This window comes from Biomphalaria glabrata, chromosome 5, assembly GCF_947242115.1.
Source record: "Biomphalaria glabrata chromosome 5, xgBioGlab47.1, whole genome shotgun sequence".
Lineage (NCBI taxonomy): Eukaryota > Metazoa > Mollusca > Gastropoda > Planorbidae > Biomphalaria > Biomphalaria glabrata.
Window position 1 is genome coordinate 25,290,386 of NC_074715.1, and position 27,058 is coordinate 25,317,443.

General features: G+C 39.6%; 1 protein-coding gene across 6 annotated transcripts in view; it reads right to left on the reverse strand.

The window, feature by feature from the left end:
- The window catches only part of LOC106065860 (serine/threonine-protein kinase Sgk2-like), an 82,700-nt gene that overhangs the window by 37,067 nt on the left and 18,575 nt on the right, over window positions 1-27,058 (reverse strand). For 2 of the 6 annotated variants that reach the window (XM_013224804.2, XM_013224811.2), the window contains exons 3-4: window positions 21,127-21,210; window positions 4,558-4,703 (exon numbers count right to left, since the gene is read on the reverse strand). In XM_013224804.2, the coding sequence (XP_013080258.1) occupies window positions 4,558-4,703; window positions 21,127-21,210 (230 nt within the window). Of the gene's footprint in view, window positions 1-4,557; window positions 4,704-21,126; window positions 21,211-26,135; window positions 26,897-27,058 lie in introns of all 6 variants that reach the window. The other 4 variants (XM_013224797.2, XM_056028724.1, XM_013224782.2 and 1 more) reach the window with 4 other exon arrangements.

Below are 27,058 nucleotides of genomic sequence, written 5' to 3' on the forward strand. Positions count from 1 at the left end.
AAAATTGGAACCAGTGAAATCTGCCCATGTGGAGTATCACCAGAAAATGCCGACCACGTCCTCCAAAACTGCTCTCTCTACCAAGAGGCCCGTATAAGACATTGGCCCCAAATCACCCCAATAGAAAGAAAACTATATGGAGAGCTCCCTGATTTGGAAACCACTGCGCAGTTCATCTCATGTATTGGTCTAGTCATATGAACACTCCAACATAACAATGAGAACGATGAAGAAGAAGAAGAAGGATTAAAATGTTTACTTGTGACAAACGTATTAAAGCCTCAAAGCGAAAAAATGTTCTTAGAAGCAACATTTGTGTGCGTGCATTTAAACTGCAGATATAAAGTATCTCTATTATAAAATACTTGCAGCGAGAAGTTTTGTGTGGCTTTCTCCTTGTTCACCCCCCCCCCCCCAACCGCATTATGACATAAAAAATGTCGTGTGTTTCTTCTTTGGAAATGATTCATTCCTCCAGGTCAAAGTGTCGTGTCAAAAAATTTTTTTTTCTGGATGTTAAAAGGCGTAATAGTTGAATGCGTCACTAGCTCACTACAGCCTCCCTCCTGCCCCATTAATTTAGCAGAAAGTACAACCATTCATTTCTTTCATGAAAATGTATCTAAGTAGCATAAACTGTTTGGCTACCTGAATGAAGGGTTTGAGCTCCAGTCCCGATGTATACTTAATTCGACATTTGACTAGAGCCGCGTTGTTGGGTTTGCTGAATTTCTTAAGGACCGAGTACCCCCCAACAACTTCCTGCACATGTTCTCAAAAGACATTAGAGCACTGGGCATACCAGAGGAAGGAAGACGAGCCAATTAAAACCAATAATGATAATTTAAAAAAAACGGATGGTCTACCTGTGTTAATAAACTTTTTTGCAAAGGAAGCTCGTTTGACAAGTCCAAACTTTCACTTGGTTTACAAATAATGTTTGAATTCCATTCCAAGACTTAGATTCTAGATCTATATGTGTATGTGTATCTCATTAAATGTGTATGTGTCTCTCATTAAATGTGTATGTGTATCTCATTAAATGTGTATGTGTATCTCATTAAAGTGTCTGATGAATGTGATGTAGTTCACGCGATTTCCCGTCTGCGCAGTTCAATGTAGACAAGGTCGTTCAGTAAAGGTCATTAGACATTCATCTTTGAAATGACGAACTTAACATTCCTCATCTATATAGGTCTGTGTAAATATGACGTCAATCCTAGAATGCATGTGTATTTTGTATTTCAGATAGTTGCGTCTTGTTCGTGCTGACTGTGTATAGAACTTTGAATGGTTTAAAAACCTAGCTGTCATGAACGTGGGTGTAAAATCAATGATGTGTTGTCAAGAATTCAGTACTAACGATTGACACACTCGTCAACGACTTCAATGAATGACTAAAACGAAGCAGAGTGGAGGTTTTGTTGACTGTAAGCCTCTAGCCATTGCTTTCCGCACCTATCAATTAGTAAAACAAAACTCGTCAGACGCAAAACATTTTCTTTTTATCATACAGAAACAGTTTAGTCACTTCACTGCAAGGACGTTAGCTCTCCACTTCTTTAGTCATAGACCAAAGTTAGTTTTTAGTCCTAAAGCAATCTTTTCTTCTACGAACTTCATACACACCAGCTCTACCTGCTAGTTGAAGCTCCACAGTTCACCGAATAAAATAAAACTTAGTTTGGGGGGAAACACACCAGGCCATCAGGCCGTGCATTAGAAAATAGAAAGGTAAAATGGCCTCAAAGGTGAGAATTACATCCAAGTCCACTATCACTAATGTAATTATCTTTTTCAAAGGAATATAGGACATGGCCGTGTCTTTCAAATTGTAAACCTAGTCTGGGTTTTAATTTGTAGCGTAAAATCGTAATTCCATGTTTAATTTTGTAATTTACAGATATGTAATATATATGTCTACCAAGTTTAATTGTATTGTATACACATTCAACATTAATTACAGAATGTGGAAAGATTTTTTTTTTGTAATTTATGAGCATGCATGCAGAGTTACATGCACGTTTGTGATGTATTTCGTTAAATAACACAAATACTGATTGCCAACTTTTATTTGAACAAAGTAGTACAGGAACTAACAAAAAAGTTGAACCAAGTACTAAAGGAACTAACAGAAACGTTGCACTAAGTAGTACAGGAGCTAACAGAAAGGTTGAACTAAGTAGTACAGGAACTAACAGAAACGTTGAACTAAGTAGTACAGGAGCTAATAGAAACGTTTAACTAAGTAGTACAGGAGCTAATAGAAAAGTTGAAGTAAGTAGTACAGGAGCTAACAGAAAAGTTGAACTAAGTAGTACAGGAGCTAACAGAAACGTTTAACTAAGTAGTACAGGAGCTAACAGAAAGGTTGAACAAAGTAGTACAGGAGCTAACAGAAAAGTTGAAGTAAGTAGTACAGGAGCTAACAGAAAAGTTGAAGTAAGTAGTACAGGAGCTAACAGAAAAGTTGAACTAAGTAGTACAGGAGCTAACTGAAACGTTTAACTAAGTAGTACAGGAGCTAACAGAAAGGTTGAACAAAGTAGTACAGGAGCTAACAGAAAGGTTGAACTAAGTAGTACATGAACCGAAAAGTTGAACTAAGTAGTACAGGAACAGAAAAGTTGAACTAAGTAGTAGAGGAACTAACAGAAACGTTGAACGAAGTAGTACATGAACTAACAGAAAAGTTGAACTAAGTAGTACATGAACAGAAAAGTTGAACTAAGTAGTAGAGGAACTAACAGAAAGGTTGTACTAAGTAGTACAGGAGCTAACAGAAACGTTGAACTAAGTAGTACAGGAACTAACAGAAAGGTTGAACTAAGTAGTACAGGAGCTAACAGAAAGGTTGAACTAAGTAGTACAGGAGCTAACAGAAAGGTTGAACTAAGTAGTACATGAACCGAAAAGTTGAACTAAGTAGTACAGGAGCTAACAGAAAGGTTGAACTAAGTAGTAGAGGAGCTAACAGAAAAGTTGAACTAAGTAGTACAGGAGCTAACAGAAACGTTGAACTAAGTAGTACAGGAGCTAACAGAAAAGTTGAACTAAGTAGTACAGGAGCTAACATAAAGGTTGAACTAAGTAGTACAGGAGCTAACATAAAGGTTGAACTAAGTAGTACAGGAGCTAACATAAAGGTTGAACTAAGTAGTACAGGAGCTAACATAAAGGTTGAACTAAGTAGTACAGGAGCTAACATAAAGGTTGAACTAAGTAGTACAGGAGCTAACATAAAGGTTGAACTAAGTAGTACAGGAGCTAACAGAAAAGTTGAAGTAAGTAGTACAGGAGCTAACAGAAAAGTTGAAGTAAGTAGTACAGGAGCTAACAGAAAAGTTGAACTAAGTAGTACAGGAGCTAACAGAAAAGATTGAACTAAGTAGTACAGGAGCTAACAGAAAGGTTGAACTAAGTAGTAGAGGAGCTAACAGAAACGTTTAACTAAGTAGTACATGAACTAACATAAAGGTTGAACTAAGTAGTACATGAACCGAAAAGTTGAACTAAGTAGTACAGGAGCTAACAGAAAGGTTGAACTAAGTAGTAGAGGAGCTAACAGAAAAGTTGAACTAAGTAGTACAGGAGCTAACAGAAACGTTGAACTAAGTAGTACAGGAGCTAACAGAAACGTTGAACTAAGTAGTACAGGAGCTAACAGAAACGTTGAACTAAGTAGTACAGGAGCTAACATAAAGGTTGAACTAAGTAGTAGAGGAGCTAACAGAAACGTTGAACTAAGTAGTACAGGAGCTAACAGAAAGGTTGAACTAAGTAGTACAGGAGCTAACAGAAAGGTTGAACTAAGTAGTACAGGAGCTAACAGAAAAGTTGAACTAAGTAGTACAGGAGCTAACAGAAAGGTTGAGCTAAGTATTAGAGGAGCTAATAGAAAGGTTGAACTAAGTAGTACAGGAGCTAACAGAAAGGTTGAACTAAGTAGTACAGGAGCTAATAGAAACGTTGAACTAAGTAGTACAGGAGCTAACATAAAGGTTGAACTAAGTAGTACAGGAGCTAACATAAAGGTTGAACTAAGTAGTACAGGAGCTAACAGAAACGTTGAACTAAGTAGTACAGGAGCTAACAGAAACGTTGAACTAAGTAGTACAGGAGCTAACATAAAGGTTGAACTAAGTAGTAGAGGAGCTAACAGAAACGTTGAACTAAGTAGTACAGGAGCTAACAGAAACGTTGAACTAAGTAGTACAGGAGCTAACATAAAGGTTGAACTAAGTAGTAGAGGAGCTAACAGAAAGGTTGAACTAAGTAGTACAGGAGCTAACAGAAAAGTTGAACTAAATAGTACAGGAGCTAACAGAAAGGTTGAACTAAGTAGTACAGGAGCTAACAGAAAGGTTGAACTAAGTAGTACTGGAGCTAACAGAAAAGATTGAACTAAGTAGTACAGGAGCTAACAGAAAGGTTGAACTAAGTAGTACTGGAGCTAACAGAAAGGTTGAACTAAGTAGTACTGGAGCTAACAGAAAAGATTGAACTAAGTAGACGAGGAACTAACAGAAAAGCAAGAAACAACTAGCACTGACTTACTGCTGACAGAGTTTCGGGTGTGTGACAAGTTTACGGATAAATTCGTCCAATCCTTCTCTTCGGTGCTGTATAAACTCAGGGTCAAGGTTACCAAAGATCTTTTTCCCTGGAAGTTTGAGGTTGGCCTCTGGAAAAAGCTTTTTTATCTGGGGAAACCAAGAAGACAGCGATGAGCAGTAATACAGATTAGTTGTCGTAGTAGTAGTTTAGAATATATTTTTCTAGTTTTTAAGTTTCGCATGCCAATTAAGTGATGTCACTTAGCACCTTTTTTGTTTTTAAGTTTCGCATGTCAATTAAGTGATGTCACTTAGCACCTTTTTTGTTTTTAAGTTTCGCATGCCAATTAAGTGATGTCACTTAGCACCTTTTTGTTTTTAAGTTTCGCATGTCAATTAAGTGATGTCACTTAGCACCTTTTTTGTTTTTAAGTTTCGCATGCCAATTAAGCTAATGTCACATAGTATCTTGTTTGTTTTTAAGTTTCGCATGCCAATTAAGCTGATGTCACATAGCACTCTGTTTTTAAGTTTCGCATGTCAATTAAGTGATGTCACTTAGAACCTTTTTTGTTTTTAAGTTTCGCATACCAATTAAGCTAATGTCACATAGCATCTTGTTTGTTTTTAAGTTTCGCATGCCAATTAAGTGATGTCACTTAGCACCCTGTTTGTTTTTAAGTTTCACATGCCAATTAAGTTGAAAAATAAAATAAGCATTGAAATGAACTGTCTACGGAGGGATGGTCCTACAAGAGGAAACTCTTACGCTTTATTAACCTCACACCCGACAACAAATCCTCTTCTAATTTGTTCTGCTGCATCTTCCCGCGTTGAAGAAGGATACAAATGAGTTCTAACCAATTCTGTTATTTTGATGTTCAGTTGACGCAGAGAATGAATACGTAAAGGGAGATACCATGGTTACACACACAAAATGCCACGTCACCCTTAGGCCCTCATTAATTCAAGAACTCCGTCAATGGCCGGCAATGAAATTACATGTCCATGTAAACACAATGTGGAAAGGTCAAAGTCGACAAAAACATTACAAAGGTAGAGATTTGTAAATGTCATGGTGCATCTATTTAACACAAACAATTCGACCAAAGTTTAGATGGGTAAGGAAGATAACTCGTGAAATATTTCAAGGGCAATAGTATCATGGAGTAGTTCCCTTAGTTTCAATATTTTTTAGTCCAGAAAAGCAGATAGAGGCAAGCTTCCATAGGCCCAGAATTCCAAGACTTAACTCGTATGGTAATTACGAATAAAAAGTTACCCAATAATAAATATAATAATAATAAGGCTTGTCTACGAGTCCGAAGATTAAAAAGAAATACAGTATTTCCCGTGGCAACGCAGCCCCAGCTGTGACCTACATATTTTACCACATCTAGAGCAAGCATAACCATTGTCCGCCGGTGGTCGATTAAGATTTTCTTTTCGACGTCTACGTCTATCCTCGGCAGCGGATTTTCTTTTGGGCTCAAAAGTGTATCCCGCGAGATAATAAATAGAATGCTGGTCTATATAAAACATCTAGAACAGTGATGGGCAACTTTTTTTAAATAGCGGGTCAAATACATAAAGGAAACATTTTGGCGGACCAAAATATTTGTATCCGAATAATACAGAAATTTAGTGTTAGATTTATTGATAGCAAAATTTCACTAATGCGATGCATGAAGATGCAAAAGTTTCCCTAAAAGTTGCCATAAATTAGTTCAAATTGGGACGTGGTTATTCTTAAGTAAGAACTGACATGTTCACCCGTTAATCTATTACTGACACAGCTTTTTGAAATGTGACAGTTTTAGCTGATAGGCAAATAGAAGAAGTTGTAGCTTAAAATGTGATATTGTCAATTGTGTATTGTCCTTGTGTCTTAACATTTCATGTGTACATGTGACAGAAGATTTGTGAAAAATGCAAAATTCAAGACCGAATATTTCAAATGTATGTTTTTCACATGGAAGAAAGAGACATGTTTCAGTTCCCAAATTAAGGAAGTCTTAAATGTCTGTGTGCAAGCCTCTACGGGAACGAAAAGTATTTACAAGCATCATTATTACTATTGCATTGATGGCTGTTTTATTTTAAGAATATTATAGTTTATGGAGAATTCAATCTAATTCATTGATCAACAAATGTTTCTAAATGCATGCTGTCACAGATTGGTTTCATGTATGCCTCTTATAAATAATATAATTTGCGCAACCCCATTGAAATAGATACTTTCGTTCCTAGTCATCTAGCGGAGCCGTAAGTTACATACCCTATATGGGGTAAACAGTGAAATTAATTGTATTGTCATCTTATAGTTCTCCAATTTAAATCTAGATGTTAACGTTTTTAAAGATAAACTTACACTTTCAAGATAGTTTTTCTTATCCGAACTTCACAAACGTAATTCTTACATTATTCACAAATTCTCCATAAGAATTTTTTTTTTTTTTTTACTTTGAGCAATATTGTACTCTACAATAGAACTCACTAATGTAGGCGCTTTCTGAGAAAGTTTTTTTTTCCGGCCTAATCATTCGGCTGTTTGTTTTCTTTCGTCATCAGCGAAGGATGAGACCCACAGCGGTCTACTAGGTATGACATCAGTCCAGGATGAGACCCACAGCGGTCTACTAGGTATGACATCAGTCCAGGATGAGACCCACAGCGGTCTAGTAGGTATGACATCAGTCCAGGATAAGACCCACAGCGGTCTACTAGGTATGACATCAGTCCAGGATGAGACCCACAGCGGTCTACTAGGTATGACATCAGTCCAGGATGAGACCCACAGTGGTCTACTAGGTATGACATCAGTCCAGGATGAGACCCACAGCGGTCTACTAGGTATGACATCAGTCCAGGATGAGACCCACAGTGGTCTAGTAGGTATGACATCAGTCCAGGATGAGACCCACAGCGGTCTACTAGGTATGACATCAGTCCAGGATGAGACCCACAGCGGTCTACTAGGTATGACATCAGTCCAGGATGAGACCCACAGTGGTCTACTAGGTATGACATCAGTCCAGGATGAGACCCACAGCGGTCTACTAGGTATGACATCAGTCCAGGATGAGACCCACAGTGGTCTAGTAGGTATGACATCAGTCCAGGATGAGACCCACAGCGGTCTACTAGGTATGACATCAGTCCAGGATGAGACCCACAGCGGTCTACTAGGTATGACATCAGTCCAGGATGAGACCCACAGCGGTCTACTAGGTATGACATCAGTCCAGGATGAGACCCACAGCGGTCTAGTAGGTATGACATCAGTCCAGGATGAGACCCACAGCGGTCTATGACAAAACAACTTCTACATGCACTATCCTTTCAACAAAAACAACAACACGACATTCTGAATCAACTTGACGTTTTATATTTGACATTTTAGAGTAGCAGAGAGTGAAAGAAAAAGACGATACCAAATCAACAGTCACTTGTTTAAGGATCACTCAACGATCACTGAAATGTGTTTACTTCGCTTGTGCAGGAGACGCCTACAGTCTTGAATTCTACCAATTAAAATGAATAGAACTCTTCAGTTTCACATTGTATTCAAAGCTTTGAATGTTTACATTAGGGAGGACATTTGTAGTTTTAATCATTTTTACAAAATACGTGCGGATCGGATGAAACCTTTCCGAAGGCTAGTTTGGCTCCAATTTGATTCCCATTTCTGTAATTCATCTAATTCTCTTTGTATCAGAAAATCTTTAATCCACTGATGCAGTGGACCATTAATGCAGAAATATTTTAATTTTTTAAGCAAACTATGTTGGTGAACTTTGTCAAAAGCCTTAGAAAAATATAGTAAGATAGCATCTATTTGTTCACTATTATCTAAACCTTTTGATAGGGAGAGAACAAACTGTAATAATAAATGGCTCTAAATCAACACCGATAACAGTAAACTCAGGTGTACCTCAAGGAACAGTCTTGGGTCCACTACTATTTTTAATTTACATAAATGATTTACCAAATTGCATTAGTTCAGGAACAAAAGTCAGATTATTCGCAGATGATATATAGAACAATAAAAACAACACAAGACACAGATATTTTACAAAGAGAATTAGATGAATTACAGAAATGGGAATTAAATTGGAGCATGTCTTTCCACCCAGAAAAATGGCAGTTGTTAAGAGTAACAAAAAAACTAAAACAAATTAATTCCACTTATCTCATTCATGGCAAACCAGTAACACAGACTAAAAACGCAAAATACCTAGGTGTTATAATAAATGAAAAACTGTCATGGAATCCACATATTGATGAAACTATAAAAAAAATCTAACAAAGCATTAGGATTTATTAAAAGAAATTTCTATAAATCAAATAAAAACATAAAACTAAAATGTTATTTAACCTTGGTTAGGCCAATAATAGAATATGCATCCTCCGTTTGGGACCCCTCAACTCAAGAAAACATTAAGAAACTGGAACAGACACAAAATAGAGCAGTGAGATTTTATAACAAACGAATATTCACATTTAACTAGAGTAACACCTTTAGTAAAATCACTAAATTTAGAAAGCCTTCAGGACAGAAGGCTCAAAAGTAAAGTAGCAATCATAGATAAAACACTGAACCATAATCTTGAAATACAAAAACAAAATTTAATAAAATACTTAGAAAGACACAAAGATAAAGGCACATTCCTCGTCCCATATGCTAGGACAAATTTGTACAAATACTCCTTCTTCCCTAGTGCTATAAGAGCTAGCCAGGAAAACCAGTGACTTGGCAGAATTTAAGTCATTGGTTAATATGCATGACTAAATGCATGACGCGTAGGACGTAACCATCTTCTTTTTTGAAGTAACGTCTGTATTATATAAGATAAGTCCACAGATGTATAACGTACAATGACAAAGCTGGGTACAACGGTACTCACCAGACACTGATAATCTAGTTACATCTAGTCTATCAAATGTTTAGTGAATACATTTATTGTAGCCTCCCTAGAGATAAGTTCTAGTTGATATTCTGTGCCAAGAATTGGAGTAACTTCACTGATAGCTCTCGAAATTCGATTACCCAAAAGCAGATTTACAAGAGCTACCCAAGAGGACATAAGCCATTTGGTCTAGTACCCAGTAGTACACGTCTCATGTATTCTTACTTTGCTTCTTTGGAGTTACCATTTCGTACGATGTCTTCTTTCTCTTTACAACAAAGAGATTATCACCACCTTCACCTATCCCTTACTCTTAGTCTGCTAAACCGTTGGGGCACCACACAAGATTTGTCGACCGGCTTTGTACACTCCTCTCTGTCTTTTTCCTTGGATAGAATCTCTTTCAACGACAGACCCATCCATTTCTTTTAGGTTGTCTTCCCATCGCTTTTTTTGTCTGCCTCTTCTTCTTTTTCCTGGTACTGTTCCATGAAGGAAGGTCTTTGCGAGCCCTGAAGGCCTTGTAATATGGCCATAGAGTTTGAGTTTGCTTTTTTTGACAGGTTATAAAGCCTCGGAATAAGAGTGCGTTCATAACCCACACAGCTGGACTGATTGTTCAAAGGTGTGCATGTCTATAGCGCTTAGTGTGCCCAACAGAACACTAGTCTCTGATGGTCATGTCTATAGCGGCTTAGTGTGCCCAACAGAACACTAGTCTCTGATGGTCATGTCTATAGCGGCTTAGTGTGCCCAACAGAACACTAGTCTCTGATGGTCATTTCTATAGCGCTTAGTGTGCCCAACAGAACACTAGTCTCTGATGGTCATGTCTATAGCGGCTTAGTGTGCCCAACAGAACACTAGTCTCTGATGGTCAAGTCGTGTAGTAACGTTGTCCAGTTAAAGCAAGGTTAGACCTAATTGTGGCAGAAGTGACATGGACCAATTATGAAGCGAAATAGTTTTAAATCTCTTTTTGATCTAGTTTTATCTCGTAGAAAGACAGAAGACATTAGTCTTTAACGAATCTCTTGCATCGTATTAGTATCGATCTTGTTTTCTGAACACAGTATTGATAAGAAACAATAAATCCTACCCTTCAGTTACTAGCATTTAGAAGCTCAAGTGATCAAGGTTTAGATCGATACTCTTGAGGTAATTGCTTAGTGATTAGCCAATAGTAGTCCGATTAGTTTGACCAAGTAGAGCTACATTTCTGTGGCCAGGGGTCTCTCAGTGTAGTAGTCCGATTAGTTTGACCAAGTAGAGCTACATTTCTGTGGCCAGGGGTCTCTCAGTTGTTGTTTTTATGCTAACGAAGATAGTTATCTCCCTTTCCCGATAGTTCCATGTTCCAACCACGAGAGAGAATAGACTTAGCGTTACTTTGTAAAGTGTGGTACTTACTTTCAACTCGCTTTGATCTAATCAAATAGCTAAGAAAATAAAAGACAATGATTCAACTACAGCCAGGTAAGTAACCTCTAACCCCTGAGACCAGTATTTGCTTTGTTAACATCTGTCAATCTAGTCTAATTAATGTCAACCATTCCACACACTACTGAATTATTTGTGTGTGTTTTTTTTACTCTATTACTAGATATGTCTTAATGCTTACACGAATTAGCTAGGCAACTCCAAGACGGCAAATCAGTAAATAGGTAGTGTAGCTCCGATGTTTCAGGACAGGAATTGTATTGTTGTTGTTGCCTATATAACCAAAGTATTAGATTTACAAATAATAGTTTAATTTAGAAACAACAGATACAGCGGAGGGCGAAGGGCCAATGTCCGACCTTTCAAGGGTCTGTATGTCACATCAAGTGAATAGAATGTTGGTTCAGGTGAATGAACGAAATGTCAAGAGAATGTTGCCATTGATGAGGTTTTGTTTTCGGTTGAAGAAAAACCATGGCCTTGCCTCCTTGCTGGCAAACAATTATTACACTACTGGAATAGTCTTACTTGTTATCTATGTCAAATTTAGCACACAACAACAACAAGGGGGAAGGGGAGGAATGTATGTCAAATTTAGGAGAGGGGGAATGTATGATACTCTGTACTTGTTTTAGGAGAGGGAGAATGTATGATACTCTGTACTTGTTTTAGGAGAGGGAGAATGTATGATAGCCTGTACTTGTTTTAGGAGAGGGAGAATGTATGATAGCCTGTACTTGTTTTAGGAGAGGGAGAATGTGTGATAGCATGTACTTGTTTTAGGAGAGGGAGAATGTGCGATAGCCTGTTCTTGTTTTAGGAGAGGGAGAATGTGTGATAGCCTGTACTTGTTTTAGAAGAGGGAGAATGTATGATACTCTGTACTTGTTTTAGGAGAGGGAGAATGTATGATAGCCTGTACTTGTTTTAGGAGAGGGAGAATGTGTGATAGCCTGTACTTGTTTTAGGAGAGGGAGAATGTATGATAGCCTGTACTTGTTTTAGGAGAGGGAGAATGTGTGATAGCCTGTACTTGTTTTAGGAGAGGGAGAATGTGTGATAGCCTGTACTTGTTTTAGGAGAGGGAGAATGTGTGATAGCCTGTACTTGTTTTAGCAGAGGGAGAATGTATGATAGCCTGTACTTGTTTTAGGAGAGGGAGAATGTGTGATAGCCTGTACTTGTTTTAGGAGAGGGAGAATGTGTGATAGCCTGTACTTGTTTTAGGAGAGGGAGAATGTGTGATACTCTGTACTTGTTTTAGGAGAGGGAGAATGTATGATAGCCTGTACTTGTTTTAGGAGAGGGAGAATGTATGATACTCTGTACTTGTTTTAGGAGAGGGAGAATGTGTGATAGCCTGTACTTGTTTTAGGAGAGGGAGAATGTGTGATAGCCTGTACTTGTTTTAAGAGAGGGAGAATGTATGATAGCCTGTACTTGTTTTAGGAGAGGGAGAATGTATGATAGCCTGTACTTGTTTTAAGAGAGGGAGAATGTATGATAGCCTGTACTTGTTTTAAGAGAGGGAGAATGTATGATAGCCTGTACTTGTTTATTGAAGTCCATTATAACAGAATTGAGTTGCAATTTATAAACAAAAGAACGCATGCAGACTTAAGTTGCAGACATCGAGTGTAAGCCTACATTATTTATTTATTTGTAATCACTGGTTTTCGTTACATGTTATAAGCCAAGGAGTTAGTATCAAACCAAAGATGTGATAATAAACCTAGGAGATGGTTTTACAGATCGAATAGATTGTCAAATGAGACCCAGAGAGGCAGGCTAGTGTAGCAAGATGTTAAGAGATGACTGCCTAGGAGATTACATTCATTTGTTACACTCTTGATACTATAGTGTTCGTGTGTGTGTGTGTGTTTAACAAGAAAAAGATGTATTGGTTTTCAGTAAATGAAAATTCTGATTTTTACATTAATTTCTATTCGATTATTTACAAATTAAGAATCCGTGTATTATTACTTAGGCTGTTGCTTTTATTAGAATTAGGCTTACGAATCAAGTATCCAAGTACTGCTATTTCAGAAGACCAAGCTAATTACCAACTGGGCCAGCTCTTACTACTCGTTATTATGTATCTTTTAGGTATCTACTAAAGAGACCAATTTGTATCTTATGTGTTCCACTGCCAAGCTAATTAAGTACCTCACTAATGCGCAGTTTCAAGTTGAGCAATTAGCTGTTCACGCTCTTCAAACATTCACGTCAAAAGGCGCGCTGTTTTGTTGGCAGGAATTAAAACACACACACACACACACAATAAAAGAATAACCCTATCCCTCCATCCTCATACCCACCCCCCAAGACTAATGAGTAAAGTATTCGGATTTGACCAGCTGAACTCTTCACTGATGGACTCGCTACGTCAAGTTCCCTGGTCAGTATTTGTCTCCCTTCACGTTTGACCAAAGGTCTCCGAGGTGCCAACACTGCAAGGTGGTCACTGGTGAAAAGAACATTCAAAAAGTATGCGGGTCTGGTGTTGAAAGACCAGTAATGGTGATAGGAAGTTACCAATGCACACATGCTCGTTTCAAAGTGTTTTTAAGTTATCTAGTATGGTACAGGGTCAATTTAAACACTGATAATCATACAGTGGTAATTACATCTATAGGCAATACATATATATATATATATATATATATATATATATATACTTATATATATATATATACAGAGAGAGAGAGAGAGAGATTATATTTATATATAAAATACCTATTTACTTACTCAACAAAGTTTAAAACATGCTTTAGAAACAGTCTTATTTTGACTACTTATAATAAGGCTTGAGTTCAACTGACGGTAGATATATCTCTTGAACTAAATCTCTACTAGCTAGCCAATAGTGAGGAGAACGTTGGGGTATATAAACTATAAATAGATCTACACATACGTATAGAACACAAAGAGTTCATATATGAAATACAATCAAATAAAGGCAGTCTTTTGTTGAGCTTATGTCATTACATACTTTGAAGATACATCTACAAAAACTTACCGAAACTAAAAGAATTAATCTTTAGCAACACAAGAGCTAGTGCGTGGTATCAGAAGTCATCAACACTGTCTGGCTAATAGCAGAGCTAGTGTGTGGTATCAGAAGTCATCAACACTGTCTGGCTAATAGCAGAGCTAGTGTGTGGTATCAGAAGTCATCAACACTGTCTGGCTAATAGCAGAGCTAGTGCCTGGTATCAGAAGTCATCAACACTGTCTGGCTAATAGCAGAGCTAGTGTGTGGTATCAGAAGTCATCAACACTGTCTGGCTAATAGCAGAGCTAGTGTGTGGTATCAGAAGTCATCAACACTGTCTGGCTAATAGCAGAGCTAGTGTGTGGTATCAGAAGTCATCAACACTGTCTGGCTAATAGCAGAGCTAGTGTGTGGTATCAGAAGTCATCAACACTGTCTGGCTAATAGCAGAGCTAGTGTGTGGTATCAGAAGTCATCAACACTGTCTGGCTAATAGCAGAGCTAGTGTGTGGTATCAGAAGTCATCAACACTGTCTGGCTAATAGCAGAGCTAGTGTGAAGGTGACACAATCTGAGTGACTGACAGACGAGTTAGACCCAGCGGGTCAGAGGCTATTCTCTCTCTTCCCTCCTTGGCCAATTGTCTACTCTTTCATCTCTAGTTGATGAATGGAGGTAAGCGCATTCGTTTTCACTCGGACTCTTTGGCATGTTCAGTAGCCTCAGTTAATATTGTTACAAATGAACAGTGATAGGTAGAGGTCAACGTATGACCCCGGCGAGATGACACAGCAGCTAGTGTTCCCTGGAATCTACATGTACAAACAAAGACAGGATGTGACGTGTCCACACGTGTTGTTCCAGGGGACGAACAGATCTAAGTAGGGGGACAGTTACTAATGAACAGTGACAGATAAAGGTCACTACGTGTGACCCCGACTTGATGACACTGCAGCGAGTGTTTTCTGGAATCTACGTGTATAAATAAAGACAGGATGTGACGTTTCCTGACATGTTATTCCAGAGGATACTAGGAGTGTTTGTGCAACTTTGGAGAAGCGATTAGGGACTCTATATAAGCCAGAAAGTTAATGTGAAAGTCAGTCGTATGGAGTCGTGAGTGAACCGTTACAGTCGATACAGACGATGTAAGACGTGTGCGGCTCTGTGGAAGAGAAATGTGTACGACTCGATGCAAGTTAACTAGGGTAGAGTTAACTGGAGTGGACTACTGTCGTTAAAGTCTATACAGTGAACTACAGTGGACTTGAGCCGTTACAGTCGATACAGTCGATGTAAGACGTGTGCGGCTCTGATTCGGTAGACTTGAGTACGACTTGGTTCAGCTTTGGGAGACCTGGAGCGACACTGGGAAGTGTGTCGTTGGTCTGTTCTGTGGAATACGGCTCGATGCAAGTTGAGAAGAGAGGAATTGCAACGAAGTGAAGAGATGCAGTGCAACGAAGTATAGCTAACTGTAAACTGACAGATATTGTACAGTCTTCTACGCTACATGTTACAGTAATGTTAGAGTTAATAGTCATTAAAGTCATATGAAACTGAAAGTTTAGTCGTCAAGTTCTTTGCAGTGTTTTTATTTGTGTGCCTACTAATACATTTAGCCAGAAGATTCAGAAATACGTAACAATATCTAAGACAGTTTATAGAGCTCTCGTATTGTCACCAGACAGTGTTTCAGGTGTAGAGAAACTACACTGTTTACTACGGCGTTAGATCATGTGACACATTTGAAAGGAAGCAATGGCTCGACTTTAAATACAAACATTTACCGACGACCACCAGTGACTTAGTTTTAAAAAAAATACTATCTTTGAAAAGAAAACTTTATCGCTGTGATTAACTTTGACATCCCAAACACTGAGCTTGGCTTAACCGTTCTACTAAAAGAAACATCGAGATCTGCTATGTTGGATGATTAGGCCGATGCTGATGACCCCTGGCCAGGGTTTTATCTGCTTGCAGCTGATGACTGGCCATTGTATTATCTCCCGGTAGTTGATGACTCTGGCCATTGCATTATCTCCTGGAAGCTGATGAAACCTGGCTATTGTATTATCTCCGGGCAGCTGATGACTCCTGGCCATTGTATTATCTCCGCGCAGCTGATGACTCCTGGCCATTGCATTATCTCCTGGAAGCTGATGAAACCTGGCTATTGTATTATCTCCTGGAAGCTGAATACTCCTGGCCATTGTATTATCTCCGAGCAGCTGATGACTCTTGGCCATTGTATTATCTCCGGGCAGCTGATGACTCCTCGCCATTGTATTATCTCCGGGCAGCTGATGACTCCTGGCCATTGTATTATCTCCGGGCAGCTGATGACTCCTGGCCATTGTATTATCTCCTGGCAGCTGATGACTCCTGGCCATTGTATTATCTCCGGGCAGCTGATGACTCCTGGCCAATGTATTATCTCCTGACAGCTGATGACTCCTGGCCATTGTATTATCTCCTGGCAGCTATTGCAAAGAGAGGAGAAAACCGTTTGTGCATTTCTGCTATTGGGCAAAAACTGACCTGAGGTGAATCAAGTATTGTGCTGAGGTGAATCAAGTATTGTCCTGAGGTCAATCAAGTATTGTCCTGAGGTCAATCAAGTATTGTCAATCAAGTATTGTCCTGAGGTCAATCAAGTATTGTCCTGAGGTGAATCAAGTATTGTCCTGAGGTGAATCAAGTATTGTCCTGAGGTGAATCAAGTATTGTCCTGAGGTGAATCAAGTATTGTCCTGAGGTCAATCAAGTATTGTCTACCTCCGAAGAGCAACGCAGTCATTGATTAAGTCTCTGACTACGGACATCAATGTCAAACATTTGAACTTCATTTATTTCATAGCTTTTCAGCAAAGCACATCAATGTCTGAGAGTCAACTATCTACACAAGCAAAGATAAGTTCAAATAACAATTAACAGCATCCGACTTCTAACGAAAGATCAATAAAATCTACTCAGAGAACGAAGGAACTAATAACTGTAAAATGTTCTGCTACAAAATATTCAATTAAATATTAATCATGACAAAAAAAAATCAAAAGAAAAAACCTAACCCGTCCCCTAACCATAACATTCAAACCAGAAACCACCGCGGCGCCAACCATCGTCCTACCACCGCGGCGCCAACCATCATCCTACCAGCGCGGCGCCAATCATCATCCTACCAGCGCGGCGCCAACCATCATCCTACCAGCGCGGCGCCAACCATCATCCTACCAGCGCGGCGCCAACCATCATCCTTCATTATTTTGAAGAAAACGTTGTGTTGTGACCACCTTAGAATATCGATCTCAAAATGTGCATTAGTTTATGATAACGTTAAAGGTAGTTCTTCCGTATAAAGTGGCCCATTGTTTCCACATTATAAAAAGTGTATTTTTTGTCAACATAAAGTGGCCCATTGTTTCCAAGTAAAATATTTTGTCAACATAAAGTGGCCCATTGTTTCCACGTAAACAAAAGTGTATATTTTTGTCAACAAACAGAGGTGTAACGGAGGTGGGGGCGACCAGTTTTCCTTGAGCCAGACGCGAGTTGCCCATACAGAATGAAAAATGGCCAGCTCCTCTGCCACCAAAGCGAAAGCCACCTTAACCTGCGAAATTTGTGTGTCTCTCCAAAATAGGGCTCCACAGCCACATGAAAAAGTGTTCAAGATGAACCACAGTCGCTCTACGACTGAAGGAGGCCACCAAAAGAGATGTATCTTTCAACCGAATCATTTATTAAGTAGCATACCAACTATTTTGACAAGGATCGTATCCCAGTAGACTACATCTAGATAGTATTATGGTCCAATGAATGTTGCAGATGACCTCCAATAGCAGACACTCGTCGAACTAGTGTTGCCCACAACGAGGCAAAGTAAAACAAGGTGTCGCCCCAACGTTCAAGCAGCGGTTCTAACATTTATTACCTCAAGCCTCTCTTAAATATAGTTGTCTTACCCGCCTCAATTCACTAGTAGACACACGAAGCGCTAGCCTCAGTTCACTAGTAGACACACGAAGCGCTAGCCTCAGTTCACTAGTAGACACACGAAGCGCTAGCCTCAGTTCACTAGTAGACACACGAAGCGCTAGCCTCAGTTCACTAGTAGACACACGAAGCGCTAGCCTCAGTTCACTAGTAGACACACGAAGCGCTAGCCTCAGTTCACTAGTAGACACACGAAGCGCTAGCCTCAGTTCACTAGTAGACACACGAAGCGCTAGCCTCAGTTCACTAGTAGACACACGAAGCGCTAGCCTCAGTTCACTAGTAGACACACGAAGCGCTAGCCTCAGTTCACTAGTAGACACACGAAGCGCTAGCCTCAGTTCACTAGTAGACACACGAAGCGCTAGCCTCAGTTCACTAGTAGACACACGAAGCGCTAGCCTCAGTTCACTAGTAGACACACGAAGCCTCAGTTCACTAGTAGACACACGAAGCCTCAGTTCACTAGTAGACACACGAAGCCTCAGTTCACTAGTAGACACACGAAGCCTCAGTTCACTAGTAGACACACGAAGCGCTAGCCTCAGTTCACTAGTAGACACACGAAGCCTCAGTTCACTAGTAGACACACGAAGCCTCAGTTCACTAGTAGACACACGAAGCCTCAGTTCACTAGTAGACACACGAAGCCTCAGTTCACTAGTAGACACACGAAGCCTCAGTTCACTAGTAGACACACGAAGCGCTAGCCTCAGTTCACTAGTAGACACACGAAGCGCTAGCCTCAGTTCACTAGTAGACACACGAAGCGCTAGCCTCAGTTCACTAGTAGACACACGAAGCCTCAGTTCACTAGTAGACACACGAAGCCTCAGTTCACTAGTAGACACACGAAGCGCTAGCCTCAGTTCACTAGTAGACACACGAAGCCTCAGTTCACTAGTAGACACACGAAGCCTCAGTTCACTAGTAGACACACGAAGCGCTAGCCTCAGTTCACTAGTAGACACACGAAGCGCTAGCCTCAGTTCACTAGTAGACACACGAAGCGCTAGCCTCAGTTCACTAGTAGACACACGAAGCCTCAGTTCACTAGTAGACACACGAAGCCTCAGTTCACTAGTAGACACACGAAGCGCTAGCCTCAGTTGCGGACATTTTTTACGACTATCCTGAACTGGTTCATTAAGCCGAGACCAATCGTTTTAGAAGGTTTTGAACACTGGCCTACAACGTCACTTCCTGTGGGCAGTTTCGACCAATAGATCATTGCTATGTCACAGGTCTGTACGACGTGGCAACTAGCTATTGGTCTAATTTGCCCACAGGTAATGGCGTTGCAAGCCAGTGTTGAGGCCTTCTATAATAAACGGTCTCGATTGAGCGCTCGTGGAGTAAAAGTATCCCAGAATAAGGAAAGCAGCAGTACAGGGATACTGGGATAGTAGTGGGATAAGTAAAGAGGGTTAGGAAACAAAAAGTAGACGGACAGAGAGAGAGTGAGAGAAAGATGGGGGAGAGCTAAGGAGGAGGAGGAATAAAATAAAGTAGGCTATATATGTTTTAATATTTTTTTATCCTTATTAATCTCATCTCTAGAGCACTGCGGAGAGACATGACACAGTCAAGGGGGATGTAAGGTGTCAAGACTGCAAGAGAAGACCATCTTCAACTCCTCTAGAATGCCTGCGTCATAAAACAATGATCTCATCTTAGCTCTAACCTTTGCACCAAGTCCGTGATAAACATTTCAATTCCTACCCCGCTACACCCCTCCCCCCTTGTTTACACGTGAATCTCAAGGAGAACGTTAATTTGATGGTTCTATTGAGTTTACTGCTGCTGGCTTTCCATTTTTTGTGAATTGCTTTTCTATAGCCCGTCTTACGCTCATGGCGATACGATCCGTTTGTGGACCAGTGGGTGGGAGGGGTATCTGGGAGAAGGTCTCCGTGCTGCCTTTAGGCGCTCAGCAAACACAACTCTGCCCCTTGTTAGTTGACCAGGCCGAAGCCAAGCGGTTTCAGCCTCTCAGCCACATATGTTATTCTATGCCCATTGGTTGCTACAGAAAACATAAGCAGTGAAATGTGTTGATGTTATTGGAGCGCCTTCTGTATGAAAATGAAATGCCGATATTACAAGGACGTGCTAAAACAATGATGCTTATACTAAAGCCCGAGGGCCAAATCTGGCTTGTCAAAGGACCATTTAAACTTCTGTCCACGGTGTATAATGAGGCCGCAAAAGATCGGGTTTTACTGGATGAACTGGCCAGTAACCCACTTGTTAGAATTAGTCAGAAATGTAGGCCATTAGACCTATGACCTCCTGGCTGAAAAAAAAATGAGCTCCGAGATTAATTCAAAGAATAAATAAATAAAATCTCTGGAGAGACACAAAGAAGATAATGTACAAAGTGGGCTTGCTTCTACAGCAAACGTCTCACGAGGATATCTCGGGGCCAGTCATCCTTAATTTGAAATAATCAAAAGACCTGACTGGACCGCGTGAGGAGACTGGTTGAAGGCTATTAACTAGTGATGTAAGTTGTACGTTAGTAGTAGATTTACTAACTAGTGATGTAAGCTGTACATCTACACTGTGCCGGATTTATGGGCTACTGACACCGGGACTCCACAAGAGAGGGTCCTCCACAATAGATTTTTTTAAATATACGCTTTTCGAAGGGCCAGAAACTTTTTTTTTAATTACGTATACACACATTTTTCTTACTTTTTTTTCTGGCAGTTCATTAAATTTTACAATTGGCAACACTGTCGTAGTTTATAAGTTGGCAACACTGTCGTAGTTTACAACACTGTGGTAGTTTATAAGTTGGCAACACTGTGGTAGTTTATAAGTTGGCAACACTGTGGTAGTTTATAAGTTGGCAACACTGTGGTAGTTTATAAATTGACAACACTGTGGTAGTTTATAAGTTGACAACACTGTGGTAGTTTATAAATTGACAACACTGTGGTAGTTTATAAGTTGACAACACTGTGGTAGTTTATAAGTTGACAACACTGTGGTAGTTTATAAGTTGACAACACTGTGGTAGTTTATAAATTGACAACACTGTGGTAGTTTATAAGTTGACAACACTGTGGTAGTTTATAAATTGACAACACTGTGGTAGTTTATAAGTTGACAACACTGTGGTAGTTTATAAGTTGACAACACTGTGGTAGTTTATAAGTTGACAACACTTCAATCCGGCACTACATCTAGCTAAACCTATTGATCAATCCCTCCAACTTCTTACCTTTTCGTAAAGTGAATGGAACTCATTGTAGCGTCGAAATATAAACCAAGACCTTCCCTCGCAGTTGACAATAACTTTGTAAACCTGGAAAAAGAAAAAAAAACATGGTAAACATATTGTGTATTGATCTGACTAGAACTATAAGATATAAAAAAAAAATACAATGTAAGGATTTCGTAAACTATTCAGCGGTAATGTTTCAGACCCTAGATGATCTGGTTAACGTACCCTAGATCTATTACGTTGAGCACTACCAATGGCATGCCAACATAACATTCTGGTTCTTACAAAACTTTTCTTTTAATCCATCCCATAATATCTATATTCCCGTCTGATAATCGTTTTGTATGTGTAATCTCCTCTTTATTTGGACATATAATCTGAACACTAAGGTATATTTATCCTATTTTATGATTGTTAGATTTCGATTCAACTTAGGTCTAGTTAACTAGGAGTCAACCTACACTCTCTTGATTAATGATTAAAATATACATTTTCTATTAGCTCTATTCAAGTCTATTATATTGGCTCTGTTATTGGGAATAATATAGAACAGTAGGCCTATAAGTAGAAAATATATATAGTTTTTATATTTAGTTCTTATGTTCAATCATCTCATTGTAATTGTAGACAACAATTCTAGAAATAAAAAGTCCTATATGTGAAATGTCTCGACAGTGTTGGGATGAATGTTAGGCTATTATTGAAACAGAAGGTTGCGATGTAAGTAATAACTCAAGAATGTTGATCGGACTAAATGAATGTTATAATTTAAGTCACTCAAAAGTGCCGGGCTGCCCAATGGATATTACAATTTAAAACAATAACTCAACAGTGTCCATTGAAACTATTGTAACTCATCTATTCATTTGATCAATCTTGTTTAGTTTGGGGAGAGGGGTGGGGTTGTCATGGTCTTTTTGTTCCTTATTTCATCCAGTAATGTGGCGTGAATATAAGGGCGCCATTCACTCCATAATGTTATTAACTTGATAATGTTTCGGTATCGATTCCAGCATTCCCTGGCTTTCATTTCTATTATCAGAGTCTAGAGCTAAGATTGTGTCAACATTTAGACAATGGAACTCATCAGCGTGTCTATGAAGACTACTAGTTGGATGTGCCAGCCAATGAAGTCATACACTCGCTGCATTCATTCAGATAACATTCTAAATACACGAAGGCAAGATGCTTCGTCAGTAAACTTGTTCAAAGCAGAAAGGCTGCAAAGACTGGAAGGTTGTTAGTCATACCAGTTTGGGGTGTGAGACTTAGGCACAGAGACGAACCCAACAATCTAAACAGTACATCTTGAGACTTAGGCCCAGAGACGAACCCAACAATCTGAACAGTACATCAACAGAAAACGTACCGAATGAAAAGATGACAAATAGAGGCCCTACATTGTATTGTTGACTAATGTACAAACAAGAATCTATAAGACATCCACATAGATTTAAAAGATCAAATCAGGAAATATATAAACCTCTATAATATACAAGAGTCATGAAACAGTGTTAACCTTTGACCCTTTCACTCAGCACACGAGGATACAGGGGAATGAGGGGCGACTCTCGAGCCCCACTAAACTGACCCTAACCATTGGAGTTGGGGCTCATTTATGTAAGTAATAAGTTAATGTATTTATATGTAGTATTTTATTGATATTTTAATCTATTCTGAAGTAGAAGGCTGGTACCACAGCTACAGTAAAACTTGGAAACGTTGAGTCGAGCAGCTATTTAATATGGAGTCCATTTGCAGAGGACCGTCTTATAGCCTAATTTACAGGATGTGCGCTGGGAGTCCATTTAAAGGATGTGCTCTGAGAGTCCATTTAAAGGATGTGCTCTGAGAGTCCATTTAAAGGATGTGCTCTGAGAGTCCATTTAAAGGATGTGCTCTGAGAGTCAATTTAAAGGATGTGCGCTGGGAGTCCATTTAAAGGATGTGCTCTGAGAGTCAATTTAAAGGATGTGCGCTGGGAGTCAATTTAAAGGATGTGCTCTGAGAGTCAATTTAAAGGATGTGCGCTGGGAGTCAATTTAAAGGATGTGCTCTGAGAGTCAATTTAAAGGATGTGCGCTGGGAGTCAATTTAAAGGATGTGCTCTGAGAGTCCATTTAAAAAAAAAGAAAAAAAAAAGTGGGGGGAGGAGAGAGGAGAAAGTATCAAAGTGATAGGCACTAAAACGTGGTAGGAACTAAGAAGTGGTAGGCATTGAGAAAAGGTAGGAACTAAGAAGTGGTAGGCACTAAGAAGTGGTAGGCACTGAGAAAAGGTAGGCACTAAGAAGTGGTAGGCACTAAGAAGTGGTAGGCACTAAGAAGTGGTAGGCACTGAGAAAAGGTAGGCACTAAGAAGTGGTAGGCACTAAGAAGTGGTAGGCACTGAGAAAAGGTAGGAACTAAGAAGTGGTAGGCACTAAGAAGTGGTAGGCACTGAGAAAAGGTAGGCACTAAGAAGTGGTAGGCACTAAGAAGTGGTAGGCACTAAGAAGTGGTAGGCACTGAGAAAAGGTAGGCACTAAGAAGTGGTAGGCACTGAGAAGTGGTAGGCACTAAGAAGTGGTAGGCACTGAGAAAAGGTAGGCACTAAGAAGTGGTAGGCACTGAGAAAAGGTAGGCACTAAGAAGTGGTAGGCACTAAGAAGTGTAATGAAGGATTAGACTTTACGTTAGACTTTTTATTAGACCTTCTATTAGAATGGATCTAAGTTTTGAAAGGGATTTGGTCTCACATTAGTTTTGCGGAAGTGGGAAGGAGGTATTGTTCTTGATTCTCCTAAACATTCCGATGAACCAATTGAGAATCCATGAAAGTATCATCGCTATCTAGAAGTCTAGGTTAAAACTGAACTAAGGAAACAATAAACTGTTGAAGTGACGGGCGCATTAGAAACGCCAGACATTGTTTTGGACGCTCGTGTGCACTGGAAGAAGGAGAGGATTGAGACGCTGTGTGCTGTCACGTGGTGTGTAAGCTAAAGCGTTGTCACGCGTTCTCCAGTGAACCTGCTACTACAATGACTGTTGTAGAGATTCAAAATCATTCTCTCAGTGCAAGTTTATTTATCAACAAGATGGGAGATAATCTCGCTATGACCGTAGTGTAGGTTGTTGGCCCTTAGCTACTTGCAGTCACTTAATGGAGACCAAACTGGGATTTGTTTTAAATTACTCATTGTACACAAATACTTTTACTTAAATGGTGGTTATTACAACCAATAACATCAGAAATGATGTGAAACATTTTATAATATATATTTTCGTAGATAACATTTGAAAATTAAGACTGAATTAAATGTTAAAGAATTGTATGTTACATAGATGTATATTATGTCTATGTATGTCCCTATGTGTGTCAATGTACTAGAGATCTTCCTGTGGATAAAATTGAATTATTTCGACATTTTTAAAAAGGACGACAATAAGTACAAAGTAAAGAATCATTCAGAATCGCACAGGAAAAGCAAATGTTTTAATATGGTTGATTTGTTTGTTTTTCTTCATAACAAAAACAGACTTCCCAGTTTGCAATTTTATTGCGCGAATATAATGTTCTTTAAAGTAAGTGTTAAATATATGCAGTAGTTTCTATTTGATAATCAACTTCGTAAACCTTATAATTTAACCAAGTATTTATTTCCTGATTTTTTAGTAGCTCGTTCACGGAATATTCCAAGCTTCGGTGTGGCACAGTACCAAGTACATTGTACGTGGTCAGTAGCCCAAACAGTACCAAGTACATTGTACGTGGTCAGGAGCCCAAACAGTACCAAGTACATTGTACTTGGTCAGTAGCCCAAACAGTACCAAGTACATTGTACGTGGTCAGTAGCCCAAACAGTACCAAGTACACTGTACGTGGTCAGGAAGAAAGAAAGGGTTGCTAAGCCAAGACAGTACCAAGTACACTGTACGTGGTCAGGAAGAAAGAAAGGGTTGCTAAGCCAAGACAGTACCAAGTACACTGTACGTGGTCAGGAAGAAAGAAAGGGTTGCTAAGCCAAGACAGTACCAAGTACACTGTACGTGATCAGGAAGAAAGAAAGGGTTGCTAAGCCAAGACAGTACCAAGTACACTGTACGTGATCAGGAAGAAAGAAAGGGTTGCTAAGCCAAGACAGTACCAAGTACACTGTACGTGATCAGGAAGAAAGAAAGGGTTGCTAAGCCAAGACAGTACCAAGTACACTGTACGTGATCAGGAAGAAAGAAAGGGTTGCTAAGCCAAGACAGTACCAAGTACACTGTACGTGGTCAGGAAGAAAGAAAGGGTTGCTAAGCCAAGACAGTACCAAGTACACTGTACGTGATCAGGAAGAAAGAAAGGGTTGCTAAGCCAAGACAGTACCAAGTACACTGTACGTGATCAGGAAGAAAGAAAGGGTTGCTAAGCCAAGACAGTACCAAGTACACTGTACGTGATCAGGAAGAAAGAAAGGGTTGCTAAGCCCAGACAGTACCAAGTACACTGTACGTGGTCAGGAAGAAAGAAAGGGTTGCCAAGCCCAGACAGTACCAAGTACACTGTACGTGATCAGGAAGAAAGAAAGGGTTGCCAAGCCCAGACAGTACCAAGTACACTGTACGTGATCAGGAAGAAAGAAAGGGTTGCTAAGCCAAGACAGTACCAAGTACACTGTACGTGGTCAGGAAGAAAGAAAGGGTTGCTAAGCCAAGACAGTACCAAGTACACTGTACGTGGTCAGGAAGAAAGAAAGGGTTGCTAAGCCAAGACAGTACCAAGTACACTGTACGTGGTCAGGAAGAAAGAAAGGGTTGCTAAGCCAAGACAGTACCAAGTACACTGTACGTGGTCAGGAAGAAAGAAAGGGTTGCTAAGCCAAGACAGTACCAAGTACACTGTACGTGGTCAGGAAGAAAGAAAGGGTTGCTAAGCCTAGTCCCATCCTCCTCATCACGTTCATTCACTTTTCAATATTCGATTTTCTCCTTTCCCCCCAACAGTTAGAGTGGACAACTTAAATACCGGTAATACCTTACCTGGGGCGTAATGAATTTGTTGATGAGTTTATTCAGACCGTTTCCCGTGGACGAAGACTTCTTCAGACCTGGTGTCTCCTGTTGCCCTGACAACGTCTTAGATTTCTCTTTGCCCTCTACGCACAGACTGGGCAATGATGACTCCACGGACTTGTGGCCAGATTTCTTGCCCTGGTGTTCACTCTTCTTACCGTTCTTTACAGAATCACTCTTTTTATGATGAAAGGAGAAAGTGTGGTGTTCAGACTTCCTGATTTGAGGACTGCTGGGAGCAGACTTCACTTGGTTGTCAGGTTGAGGAACCAAGAGCCTGCTCATTGTTGAAGCTAGAGTTGCAAGGAGTTAATCCACATTTTGGAAAGTATACACGCACAGTTATTTTCCTTCAATACAGAAATAATTTTTACCAACGGTTAATTTCTTGGACTCTATGCATCGATTAGACGCCAGGACAGACGAAGACAATGACTTCATGACAAATACAATGGTAGAAATGTAATGCACAGCATGATCCAAATAAGAATAAGTTAATGGACATACAGACACACACACGTTCAGAGTATAGTTTTTTAAAAAAAAGTCAATTCTGGTATCAAATTAAACTATGTGAAGCTACAGAATTCCTGCAGTCTGTGAAATGACATCACCTTTCCTTATTCATGAACAACACCTTGACTGATACGTCAATTAGGACTGTCATGCTGTAACACACAGTTGTTTGAAGACCAACTTACAGGCAGTGCAAAAGGACAGTTATAGGCCTACAATAGAGAGAAGACAAATTGGAGGCTGTGCTTTTTCTTTTTTTTTTTTTTTGCATCTAGTGACTACATTGTTTTGTTTAATGACAACTATTGTTTGAATTTCTTTTCAAACCTCAATGTGTGTATGTTATCATGGTTATTGTGTGTGTGTGTGTGTGT